This window comes from Heliconius melpomene, chromosome 21 (genome assembly GCF_056956725.1).
Source record: "Heliconius melpomene rosina isolate 202511_hmr_F chromosome 21, ASM5695672v1, whole genome shotgun sequence".
Taxonomy (NCBI): Eukaryota; Metazoa; Arthropoda; class Insecta; order Lepidoptera; family Nymphalidae; genus Heliconius; species Heliconius melpomene.
The window spans coordinates 12035423-12049683 of NC_140409.1; the positions used below are offsets into that span (position 1 = coordinate 12035423).

The 14261-nt window shown below is 35.3% G+C and overlaps 1 protein-coding gene across 1 annotated transcript in view; it reads left to right on the forward strand.

Moving 5' to 3' along the window:
* LOC146527279 (uncharacterized) overlaps nt 1-13628 on the forward strand; it is a 17376-nt gene extending 3748 nt beyond the window's left edge. Inside the window, exons 2-6 of the mRNA XM_085205814.1 lie at nt 3513-3710; nt 4018-4086; nt 7875-8006; nt 12961-13034; nt 13333-13628. Of these exons, the coding sequence (XP_085061940.1) occupies nt 3513-3710; nt 4018-4086; nt 7875-8006; nt 12961-13034; nt 13333-13426 (567 nt within the window). The 3' untranslated portion in view covers nt 13427-13628. The remainder of the gene's footprint in view (nt 1-3512; nt 3711-4017; nt 4087-7874; nt 8007-12960; nt 13035-13332) is intronic.
* The last annotated feature ends 633 nt before the right edge of the window (nt 13629-14261 follow it).

Genomic DNA, 14261 nt, shown 5'->3' on the forward strand with positions numbered 1-14261 from the left:
GATCGTACTTATTCTTCAGGGGCGAGACAAAGCCTTCAGTAATATATCTATAATTATAAAATAGACCTGAACTGTTACCGCCTTCACCTCATGGAGGTACAGAAAATGCTTGTTATGTTGATAAATTTTTACTAAGACGCTATATTTATATCTCTTAGAGGTTAGATGGGCTGCTAGTGTTCCACGTCAGGTACTCCAGAACTTCATTTTTGTTATGTGGGTGGAAATTATTTGTGACGTTGTTCAATTTTCCTCAAGGCAGTATATTTACATCTCTTATAGTTAAGACAGGCTGTTAAGATTCCACATTAGATATTTATTATACTGTTAGCGAACTCGTGTAAAAGAGGGTAGAAATACGTGAAAAAAACTATAAAAGAATTGTGTTAATCGGGGGATGCAAGAGCGTCCATTAAAGATCGTACTTATTCTTCAGGGGCGAGACAAAGCCTTCAGTAATATATCTATAATTATAAAATAGACCTGAACTGTTACCGCCTTCACCTCATGGAGGTACAGAAAATGCTTGTTATGTTGATAAATTTTTACTAAGACGCTATATTTATATCTCTTAGAGGTTAGATGGGCTGCTAGTGTTCCACGTCAGGTACTCCAGACCTTCATTTTTGTTATGTGGGTGGAAATTATTTGTGACGTTGTTCAATTTTCCTCAAGGCAGTATATTTACATCTCTTATAGTTAAGACAGGCTGTTAAGGTTCCACATTAGATATTTCAAAATAAAATGTAGCCTAGATATTGCCTAGATATAATAGCTATACAACCAAAAAAGTTTAATTCAAATCCGTCCAGTAGTTCTAGAGATTAAAGTGTACAAACATACAAATATACAGACAATTTTTTTGTGGATATGGCTCTATTACTGTTCCTGGACCCCCCTTAATTATTATTTTGTAATCGATATTCAATGTACAGACGCGCGTCTTTACTTTCTTATTATATGTATAGACTATGTGCTTTTAATAATTGGGCTATTTTTGTCATCTAATTTGAATATATCACTTTTAGTCGAAATTTTGGGTCTTTTGTGCCGAAATATTGGAAAACAAATGATAATGAAGAACGCAGGAGAAATATTTTATTGTGCAGAAAACAAGTGAACAATGGAAGCGACACTAGTATCTCTTGGCGTTATGTTTTCGTGACAAATTAGGTTTAATTTTATAATCGAATCGAAGAGAATTATGTACTAACTTTTTTCCAAAAAGTGGCAATCAACCTATTGGTATCTTTTTCCGTATATAATCTTTTATTTAATTGGTTTTAGCATTAATATTTTCTGGAATAAATTATTTTATCATTATCATCATTAAAAACTATAATAAATATAAAATAAGACTAAGCCGATTCCGATTGAACTCCTAATGTCTCTATTGAAAATCCCTGCACCCTTGAAAATCAGGACCAGTAACGAAGTAACTAACGAACTTGAATTTCAAATAGTCGTTACAAAGAAAATATATGGTAGAACCTAATACTGTATGGTGTACTCATATGAATATAATTTAATTTTTATCATATATCTGTATATATATATATGAGAAATATTAAATTATATTAAAATATATACTTATCGTATATGCAACTAAAGGAACGAGAGTCGAATTAAAGTCATACTGACACAAGCTGAGCTGTTCTCAGGTGTCATTCTATTTGCTCAATCGGCGTTAAGTAAAACGATATTTAAAAATACAAAATATTCTTTATTCAAATAAACTATTACAAGCACTTTTGAATCGTCGAATGAACTGATGAACAAAAAGTTACCACCGGTTCGGAAGGCAGTTCTGCTGAGAAGAGCCGGCAAGAAACTCAACAGTTGCTCTTTTCAAAGTCAATGGTATATTTTACTATTACATTAGCTGGCAGCTATCCTGTATTACATTCAATAGACATTAATTCCATACATAATTATTTTACACATAATTATTTACACACAGTTAATTTAAAATAAGTACTAAGCAAAAGTTCATATTATTTTTTTTTTACCAAAGCTTAAACACTTTTTTATTAAAGTCGACTTAGGAATTAATATAGAAAATCATCATTTAATAAATTAGTAATAGTTATTATTAATTAGTGAAGCTTATGACTATAAAATATGTTTATTTCTGCAACATTTCTTCTTCTGCTTCACGCTGTATCCCGCACATACGGGACAGGGAACATAGGGTAGGGTGAGGGAACTTGGTGGTTAAGGCACTTTTTTCCTATTAAAATACTTTCGTTTTCGTGGCGGAACATAACGCCGTTACCAGAGCGAAGAAATGAAAATATCACATTCGTTCATTCCTCACTCCTCATACCAAAACAACTGAATTTCATACACCTATGGGCAAATTGCATTTTAAAAATCTTCCTTTCACTTAATTACTAACGCAATTACTGACTGTTTTAATGCAACTTTGTTGTGAAAAATTGAGAATGATTTTATCTGATCTAACTGATTCAAATGAATAATTTTTTTGTGAATTTAGAATTTAATCCTAGCCTATAGCCTAGGGGCAGTGTTAGTCTTTTAACACGAGGGTCGTGGGTTTAATCCACAATCAGGGTTAATAATTATTTTCATTTACCCGCTCTGGTAGGAAAAGTGTTGCGTTGAGTTACGCAACTCAACACCTTATATTACCATGTCTCGAGTTCGGCTGGAAAGTGTAGAATGAAGAATGTTTTGAGTTCTATATCGCTTTTTTTGGGACGCAGCGTGAATCTGAATTTATAAGACTTCAATGGTATTTCTAATGCACGTGAAAACGTGTACTGCAAATATATATAGATAAACTATGAAACCTGACTACTGTCCTTGACTTGACATAGGTGTAAATGCATCCAAGCTAAATGCTAAAAGCTTAAGAAGCAAATATACTTCTATCTATTATTTCCGTATATCGACATCGGCATTTTACAGTTTACACAATTTTACACGGTAAACTGAGACGACGTGCAAACACATTACTTTTGCACCATCTCCAATCTACTTATTTGTTTTTAGCCAGACGCCTCTCCCTACGTAGGATGGTAGGCAAAGAATATGTTGTGTCAAGACACTCTGTTCTCCATTTTTTTCCTACTGTAGCAGAATTCAAGGATTTTTACCTTGCTAGAGCGAGGAAATAATTAAAACAGCTATAACCATTTTCTTAAGGAGGCGATTGAATATATGACTGTAACGTTTAAAGTCAGATGTTGTCTCACTTTGCCACGATGGTCTCAACTGTAGTAAAATATTATATGTATTTCTCAGCTTTACGCTGTGTTCCGCATGCAGCAAGGTAGGCAGAGGGATCCTTATATTAGGACACTCTGTTCCCCACTTTCCGCTGAGTTTAGTAGTCATTATGTGTTGAATGGCGGAATTCAACGCCGCGCTATACCTCGATACAGAGAAAATATTAAATATTTCATTTCCTCGAGGGGGCACTCTTGTGTCCCTGCATCACGAAGCGTAAAATATAATAATAGTAATATTTTATTTACATTTCTCTACAGGTTATTTGCATGTGGATGTTTTTAAACACCATGTCGGCATCGCGTGAAGACGCCGCACAGGACTTCATAGAGCACGTATTGAGAATACCTAATCCTGAGAGAGTTCTAAACTCGGTTTTAGGGAGATTGGAGAGGAACAGGCAAGGACAGAGAGCGAGGCCGAGGTTCGCTGATGACGCTGACTGCGAGCAACCCGAAGTATGTGTTTTTCTTTTTAGTATTTTGTTTTTAATATGCTTACTTTTATTTTATAAGATAGGCATCATAAATGGTTGAATCTCATTCGAATTGCGTATTAGTAACAGTTTTAAAATAATTTTATTTTAACTTAGCGTAAAAACACTCTTTTCTCCTATTTACACCTGAATTCCAATAGAATCTAAAAACATCAGTTAAAACATATTTCAATGTGTCACCTATGTATGTATTAATAAGTTCTTAGTGCCCACAACACAGACTTCTGGGATTATTCTTAGCTTAATGAAAAATGATTTCTATATTACAGAATCTTCCAGAATACACTGAATCCTTGCAAACCTCTCAAGAACGAGAACTAAGACAATTAAGCTCACAGGTAAAATAAAGTAATTCAATAAAAAAATATATTAACTGTACTACTTCTTTAACTTTCGTATTGTCCTATAAAGCCAAGATCATAATCATTGAAAATCAGCTTCACGCTGATTTTCAATGCAATCCCGCACACAGCAGGGTAAGCAGAGGGAACCTAGTGTTAAGACACTCCGTTTCCGACTTTCTGCCGAATTCTAGAGGCTGAACTCAACGTCGCGCTTTGCCTCGACACCAGAGCGAAGAAATGGAAATATAAATGTAAATAAATACTTTATTCTAAAGTATGTAGTTAAGACATTAAAGTACTATTTTGTTTTAAATTGAGACTATAACAAGTGTTAACGCCACCATAATAGGTACATACGACAGTTATGTATGCCTTGAGAAAACCTTGCTTAAATCATAATTTCGTAAAATATATCCAACAATGTTAATAATAAACAACTAGAGAACGATGGGATCGATACAATCAGAATAGTGCCTTTCAAAAGAACCAACGGAGTGTATACAGGAAATGGGAACGTTCTGGGGATAGTGTGGTTAATTGCGAGATCCCGAATCCAGATGCTAGTGCTGGTTTTTGGCGTAGTATATGGTCGGCTCCTGTTGAACACACTGAGGGTGAATGGTTTTGTGATATTGCGAAAAATTGCGAAAATATTATACCAATGAGATCAATAAAAATAAGCGAAATTGACGTGTGGTGTGCTATTCGTTATGCTAGTAATTGGAAATGTCCCGGGCTAGATGGGTTGCATAATTTCTGGCTGAAGTGGTTTCGCAGTTCACATTCCGTTTTCGCAACACAATTCCAGGATGCCCTTGATTCTGGTACGTTACCAACATTTTTGACAACAGGTGTAACATTCCTGTCATACAAATCCGGATGTACCACGGAGCCTAAAAACTATCGCCCAATAACATGCTTACCTACCATCTATAAGCTCCTTACATCTATTCTGAATAAAAAAATCACAGGACATATTGTTCGTAACAAAATTTTGGCACCGACTCAGAATGGATGTAAGGCTGGTGGCCGTGGTACAAAGGAACTTCTTCTCATTGACACAACTATAAGCCAACAGGTAAGACGGAACAGGAAAAATCTCACTACTGCTTGGATAGACTATAAGAAGGCATATGATTCAGTGCCACATACTTGGCTCTTGAAGGTCTTGGAGTTATATAAGATTGATATTACTTTGAGATCATTTTTGGAGGCTTGTATGGGACAATGGGTCACTGTCCTTCGTCATCTAGGGGAGTGTGATATTCCTGCAACGTCTGAACCGATAAGGATAAAGAGGGGTATATTTCAGGGTGACAGTCTGAGTCAGGTTTAGGCTTTCGTCTTCGCCGGGGGGGTAAGGTCATATCTCACTTGCTGTACATGGATGATCTGAAATTATTTGCGTCAAAACGTTCTGATCTTATGCGGCTACTAAAGGTAACTCAAACTTTTAGTAGTGATATAAGAATGGAATTTGGCGTCGATAAATGTGCTAGCATGCATGTAGTGCGGGGGAGTGTGATAAAATCTGATAATATTTGCATTTCAGATTCTGTTTCCTTCAGAACTCTTGGTGAAGGTGAGACTTATAAATATCTTGGAATGTCTGAAGCATTGGGTATTGATGAGCGGAGCATAAAGCAATTGGTGAAGGAGCGTTTCTTTAGTCGCCTGAAAAAAGTGCTTGGCAGCCTTTTATCTGGTGGCAACAAGGTGCGTGCTTTCAACGGTTGGGTTATGCCGCTTTTAGCCTATACTTTTGGCATTGTAAGATGGACGCAGACTGAGTTAGACTCCGTAGATCGCCAAATACGTAAATTGTTGACGACATACCGAATGCATCATCCGCGTTCGTCTGTAATGAGACTGTATATCCCGCGTAAGTGTGGAGGTCGTGGCTTTTTGAATGTCAAGAACCTCCATAACCACGAGGTATGCAGTCTTAGAGAATATTTTCTCAAGATTGACGTGGATATGCACAAGGATGTGGTAACAGTTGACAAAGGCTTTACTCCTCTTTCCTTGGGCAAAGAGAACTGGCGTCGGCCTGTAGTATTTACTACTTCTGATCGCATGGCTGTATGGAAGAGCAAGGAGCTGCATGGTAGATTCCATAGAGCCCTAGTGGGCCAGGACGTGGATACTGCGTCATCATTATCTTGGTTACAGTTCGGGGATCTTTTCGGAGAAACTGAAGGTTTTGTCTGTGCAATTATGGACGAAGTTATCAAGACACGGAACTACCAGAGACATATTATGAAAGATGGCACTATCGACATCTGCCGGGCGTGTCATCGACCTGGGGAGTCCCTCAGACATATTGTCTCTGGTTGTTCTCATCTTGCTAATGGTGAGTATTTGCATAGACACAATCAAGTAGCCAAGATAATACACCAGCAACTTGCTCTTCAATATGGCCTTGTAGAATTGGAGGTGCCTTACTACAGGTACAATCCCATGTCAGTTCTTGAAAATAGCTGTGCTTTGCTCTACTGGGATCGGTCTATTATTACTGACAGGTATATTGTTGCCAATAGACCTGATATAGTACTAGTAGACCGAGTGGCGCGCCGCGCAGTGATTGTTGACGTTACTATCCCACATGATGAAAATCTCGTGAAGGCCGAAAAAGAAAAACAATCTAAATATTTGGACCTAGCCCATGAGATTACCGCCATGTGGGATGTCAATGCGACTATCATTGTGCCGATAGTGGTTTCAGTTAACGGTTTAATAGCGAAAAGCCTCGACCAACACCTTAAGAGGCTATCGCTTAGCTGTTGGATCAAGAACCGGATACAGAAGGCAGTATTACTTGAGACGGCACGTATTGTGCGGAGGTTCCTCTCTCTGGAGCCCTAGCCACCGATGGCTTGGACCCTTGTCCCGCCCTCGGAAGAGTGGTTTTTTTATATTTTTAAATGTATCTTTTTTTTTATAATAATTTATATTTAAAAATGTAAAAATAATTCGCTAATTTAATAAAAGTATATGCTGTAACAACTTCAACATTGTAGAAAATTCTTTTAGAGTAAAGGTAAATAAAAAATCTTAATATTTTCTTTTTAGAATTTTGTCCTTTAATGCTTAAGAATCTTTAATATATTGGGATCTCCTCAATATCCACCTGAATAGCTCATTCTCATATCTAGTTACCGTCTATCTCCAGTCATAGTGCCATTATGGCAATATTTGGCTAATTACATTTTTTTCACCTTCATCCCGCGTATAAAAGATACTAGATTATTACACAACTAGACTTATCCCTCTTTATTAAATATAACTATAGCAAAATGAGCTAATTAATCTATACCCAAATCCATTGCAAACTAACTAATAGGTACATTACACCTCAGTAGGTGTCTAGGAGCGTAGACTAGAATTTAGAGATTTTTTAACCCGAGTTCATTGAGGCTCTTGTGGCCCAGCGGCCCAACGGTGTGACTGTAACGTTGTGGGTTCGATTCCAACTCGTGGAAGTGAACTATTTATTTACATTCATATTTCCATTTCATTCCATTTCCAAAACGAGGCGTTGAGTTCTGCCACTCAACACCCAATGCCTCCAGGATTCGGCAGAAAGTGGGGAACGGAGTGTCTTAACACTAGCTTCCCTCTGCCTAACCTGCTGTGTGCGGGATACAGCGTGAAGCTGATTTGATTTCATCGACAAGATCCCAAAAACTAAACCCTTACTGTACTCAAATTTCAACTAATATTAAACTTACAATGAATCTTATTAACAATTAACCTTAACCCAAACATTATTTCATCTACAGAAGCACTACCCCATCTGCCACTTAGAGAGGAAGATCCACAGGCTGAACACCAACGAGTACGAGTACAGGCCGGCGTACTACGAGGAGGTACGCTGCACCATGACCCCCGGCGACGGCGACGTCACCAACGAGGTAAACCACTTGTTAAGCCATAGTATACTTATTATTTATTGTTATAATTGTGGGTTAAAATATTGGGTAATAAATATTTGTGCCCATATCAAAGAGTATTTTTATTCCGGAAAGTTAAATTGACAGTATCGGGATCTGTATTAGACGAAATATTTTATTTACTGATTCTCTCTGTTTGGCCCGAAATGTGGAAAAGAAGCACAAATTTAAAAGGAAGAATAAATATTGTTCAAATTTTATTGTGTTATTAAGTAAGTACTCTACGTTAAGGCCAGTTTTTTTAGGAACCTTGAAATTCTAAGAATACCATTACTACGAGTACTACAACGAAAAATTTGTTACATACAGCATCTTCAATCACATTGTAGAGTTCCCATTTCCAATGTCCTGTATTAATCTAGGTAGTTAATTTTACTCTCTGCTCTCTGTCACCCTGACCCATTGTTTCATCTAACCAGTACCTAAATAACCTTAAGAGGAAATGGAGAAACATAGTGAAATTATAATTATACATCTATATATATAAAATCGAAAGGTCCCTCACTCATCACGAAATCCCAGAAACTACAAGTGCTAGGAATCTCAAATTTTGCATAGGAGTTACTTAGAGGACGTAGGTGCTCGCTAAGACGGGAATTTACAATATTCGACTTCTAAGGAGTTGTTTTTGGGGTCCAAAGTTTGTATGAAACTTCGTTACTACATAGTGCATAGACGTCACTAGAACGTAATCATGGAGACAGAAATGAATAATAACATAGTTCACGCGGGTGAAACCGCGAGCGGGCCGCTAGTACATAATAAATTAAAATACTGCCGTAAAAATACCTTTATACTTTACAAATTATATAAGAATCTCTCATAAAAGAATCAGCATAAAAGAACTCAGTAATATAATCTACGAGAAAACACCATTCATTCGATTCTATTTAAGTCATCTCGTGACCGATGACAAATCGTTATAGACCGAGATCCCAGGGCCCCTAGACCTACGTCATTTTAGCAAAGCTGAAATTTTGAGGATTAATAGTCTAATATATGGTGAAGACTATATGCATACTCTCTAATTTGAAAGTGGGGACCTTTCGGAGATAGCACCAACTTAAGCTTAGCTTCTAGCTACGCTTAAGTAAAAACGCTCTTTCAAGAATGATGTAATAAATGTATATATACTATTGCCAGACCCTTTACGTGTGCCTTTACTACTGCCAGACGTCAAATGCCGTTAAACTAGCTGGCTTTAATTTTAAATACATTGCTTACGGACTAATTCATGACCCCTAATAAGCACCCATACCATTCCGATAACTTAATCATCTTCCCAGACAGAGATATGCCGTTATTTTGCGCTACCTCTGAGAGGTCCCCACTTTCAAGTTAGTGAGTAGGCACACTGTCTTAACTACATATTAGATTAATAGTCTTCAAAATTTCAGCTTTGCTAAAATGACGTAGGTCTGGTAGCTCCGGGATCTTAGGCTATTAGACACAAATTGACAAGCAAATGATATCTGCAATAGCTGCGTTTGTTTTTGTTTTAACGCTAAGTAACTTCCGTAATACTGTATCTAGAAGTAACCACACGCATAAATGACCCTTTTGTTCGCATCCGTGGAGGTTAGGAAGATGGAAAAAAACCTTACTTAACTGACATAAGCCATGTAATATTTTTTTTATGTAACTTACATTTTTTGTCAGTACATTGTTTTTGATACATTGGAAAACAATGGAAGTCGGGAAATTACTGTAGTTAGTCTGTTAATAATAATTAAGTATATGTAAAAGAAATATTTTAACTAATTTTAATGCGCAGGTTTCTGAAATATATTTTTTTCTAGAATATACTATAATGTAAAACTAATTTTGTTATGGAGATTGTTTGTTTCATAGTGCATTTTACATTATAACTTACCATTTTAACTTTTCCTGGTTATCATGGATCCCGCATAGAAAAGGGTAGACAAAGTGAGTCTATTGTTAAGACTCTCCGTCGCCCATTTGCCGCCAAATTTTTGAGATATTGTGATTTGCGGAAATTAACACCGCGCTTTGATTTTATTTTACCTGACTGAGGAAATAAAACCAAGAAAGGAACCTCGAGTAGATAATCGAACTCACAACCGTCGCGTTGCGCCAATACGGCCGCTTTATTAAATTAATTAATAATTATATTATATTTAATGTTATTAAATAATTACAATACAATAATTACATTTAATATTTATTATCTATACTAATATAATAAAGCGGAAGAGTTTGTTTGTTTGTTTGTTTGTTTGAACGCTAAGATCTCTGGATCTACTGGTCCGATTTTCATTGTTTTTGTTTTGTATGAAAGCTGCATTCTTCAGAAGTGCTATAGGCTATATAACATTACATTACACATATATACTAATATATTTTAAAGTACATTCTAATTTGACATGCAATTTATTCTACCATGTTAATAACAACCGTCGTTGCTACGCGACCGCTACCGCGACGTTTTGATATTCATCCTTATGAAAATAAATATAATAGTCACTTTTAGCATTTTATCTAGATTGAAATTATAGTTTACTGTATAACATTCTAATAAATAATTAAGGAGATGTCACTGATTCCAAATGACCTAGCCACCTAGCGGGCGGCACAGTATGAGTGTGACCGACGCGAACGGGCAGATGACATTGACGGTTTTATAAATTTTCATACATTTTCGAACTTTATTTGTTGTTTATAATTAATTTAAAATACACTTTGATTCTCTTCTTATTTTATTTGATATTGCCCGCTAAAATTATCCTACTTAATAGAGAGAAATGTTTAGTTATTTCGTAGAGTCGATATCTAGGTACGCACGTACGGAAAACTTTAGGTACTTTTGCTAATATTAAGAATACCTATCCTTTAGTTACTTTTAATCCTTTTGTTAGTTCATTTCAATAACTCAGATAATTTTTTCTAATAATGTGTATCTACTTATTATTCTTTTTGATTATTTGAGCTTATATTTTCTTACTAATTCTATTGAGAATTGAAAATAATTTAATGAATATATTTAATAAATATTCTTATAGTTGAAGCAGGCGTAGCCGCGTCCGGGTCCACTAGTTAAATAATAAAATTCTCCTTTTCAATACAAACCATTTTTTTCAATACATATTTTCTATTCATTCGCAAAAGGAAATCATTAACGATAGATATAAAACCGTCGTATATTTTGTTTGATTGGCAGTGCCTATAGAATGTACAGGCAAAGCATGCAAAATCCGAATACATAATCTACCAGGAGAGCAAAAGTCGTTAGGTGGTAGGATGCAGATGCACTTAGATGAATATCTTGGAAATCGATAGTGGATAGACTAAGATTTGTTGGCAAGATTTACAATATCTTTTTATACATTCTTAAGTTCAAATTAAAAATGTATTTAGTAATTATTTGTGTCTTTGAAAGTAATTAATTTAATTATTCATTATTAAGATTTTTTTCAAGCTTCATAGGTAGAGGGGAACCTATTGTTAAGACACTCCGTTGCCCGCTTTCCGCCTAATTTTCAAGGCATTGCGTTTTGAGTGATTATTTGTATAATAATTATACAAATAAAAATAAATAAATCTTTATTTCGGACATCCATGATCCATATAAAATTTTGTGAGTATAAATAATACTATTTGCTTAATCTACTTACTTGTAATTGATATTATTTATATATTTTTTATATGTGGTAGACAAAGAAAATTTATTTCCATTTTCTTCACTCATCTTCAATTAAAGAAAATCCGTGTTTATTTAGTATCACAAACATTCGGCCGCTACCTCTTTTTAGCCAATGTCAAATGCCCAATGCTCGGGTATTGATCCAGCCAGTCTATATTTAGACTTCAGTACCAGGACTTCATAAATACAGAAGAATAAAAGTACTAGCTCTCTCTTTCTCTTTAGCCAAAATTACTTTCACTATCAATATGATGCCTTTTATAGTTTAGGGGACGATCGTTAAAATTAAATGTATGTAGAGCCTAGTTGAGTTACCATAAGTGTGATTCAATTTCTAGTCGGGAGTATGAACTATTTTCATTTCTTTGCTCAAGAGCAGACGTTACCGTTACCGTTACCGTTTGTTACCAGAACAGGACGAGGCACGGCGTTGAATTTCGCTGCTCAACAATTCTGGAGAATTCGTTTAAATGGGGGAATGGAATGTCTCTATTCTGTGTTCTTTCTAGTTTCTACCTACCCTGAGATGTAAGGGATACTGGGCGAAGCTAAAGAAGCTAAGAAAGTGAAGCGAATGTAACTTAGAGAAAACTTGTTATTATAATTTTTATGTCGTTGCTTACAATCTTAATAAATTAAAATTTGATCCGCTTTTTTGACAAGGCACTTGGTCGTTCTATAGGACAACAGAAGAAAGCACAACTCGAAAAATGTTAATATTTTTAAAAATACAAATCACCTATTGGATTTTTTTTACCATCAAATACTTTCCAACTTCATTACTATAGCGTCAAATTTTTATTTACATTTATATATTATTCTTATAATAAAAAATACCAAATTTATTTATTTTTTTAATAATAAAGGTGATGTATAAAATTAATATTCTTATATAAGTCTGTGGTACTATCAAATATAATACGTATTATATATTTTTTCAATTATTGGCCCAAATATCATATTTACTATGTTCAATTACTTGAAGTATCGAAATGAACTAAACAGTTGTTTTCTTTTGATTGTTATCAATGATCGAGATGCTATTACATTATATTACGTAACATGAATCACATGATCCGACAATGTTACATAGTATTTCTAGTGTTCTGATTTTTTAGCTCTAAAATCCCAGTGCTTATACACTCCGTTTTCCAAACTGTATCCATATTCAAAACATTACATATACCTACGTGGGCCCACTACACATGCATGCTCACCCTAGAACTTTACTTATTCTTTATTTCTTTCTTTTAGGTCTGTTCGAGTCTCGGATTCTCCTGTGTCCAATGGAATAAAACTATTCACTTGACAAGACGACGATACTCAAGGTGAAGTTTCCTTTTAAATTTCAATCAAATTTAGCGTATTTTTTTTTGAGGCCAGTCGTAAGGCAGTGAAACAAGCGAGCTAAAAAAGTCATTTTCCTCGCTCTGGAAGCAAAGCGAATGCTATGCCTCCGAATTTCATCGGGAAGTGAGAATAATAGAAATGGCTTAATGAGTAGGTGCGTAGTGTGTTACCATGAGTTTCCTAGGTTCCCTCTTCTGACGAGGAGTACAGTGGCAGCTAAAAAAGATAATGTGCTTACTTACAATATTTAAAATTTTCTCCTCTATCCTTTTTCAGTGACTGCTGGGAAACGAGGACAATGGTTATACCAGCCGGCTGCGAATGCATGTGGCCAGTCCACAGGCTAGGTGATATGTCTCTACATGTTTGAGCGTGCTGGCAAAATCGATCATTCCTATTACGAAAATAATTTAGTCTGTGACGTTTTGAATCTTCGTTGTGTAAAACACTCAACGCATATTATGTAAATAATCGTAAAGTATTATGATTTCTAAATACATATATAATGTTATATTTATTAAATTAAAAACGTATGAAAATCCAAAAATGATATAAATGAAAATAATAATAAAATAAAGTACTTCAATGTTCCTTTTAGTTTTATTAAACACTTACGAGTTCTGACGCATGGTTTTTGATTTATTCATTTTTCACGTCTGTCTATATTGGCTAAGAAGCTATAACATATAACAAATATTGGTAAGAACCAATAACATAAAATAACATAGTTTCACGCTTTATCGAGCGCCAAAACGCTACGGTCTCTACATACCTCTTTATATATTTTGTGGTGAAGGATGGAGCCACAAATAGATTCTTACCAATGTTTATGTTAAAGAATAGAGAGAAGAAACTGCTTAGCATACCTCTATGGTATGGTTCTCTATACCATGGAAACACATCGCGTTGCAGGGTGAGAACTTGCGACCTAAATGTAATCTTAAGACTTATAGAGCAAATGATGGTTCTTTAAAGAAACCATTTAAAATATAAATATCATCATCATCATCATCATCATCATCATCATCATCAGCTTGTCCTCGTCCACTGCTGGACATAGGCCTCTCCAATGGCACGCCACTGAGCTCGATCTTCGGCTCTTCGCATCTAGCCGTCCTACATTAAATATAAATATTTCGGCTGCTTATACAATTACATATAATACATTTAAGTAAGAAAAAATAATAAATACAGAATCCAACACG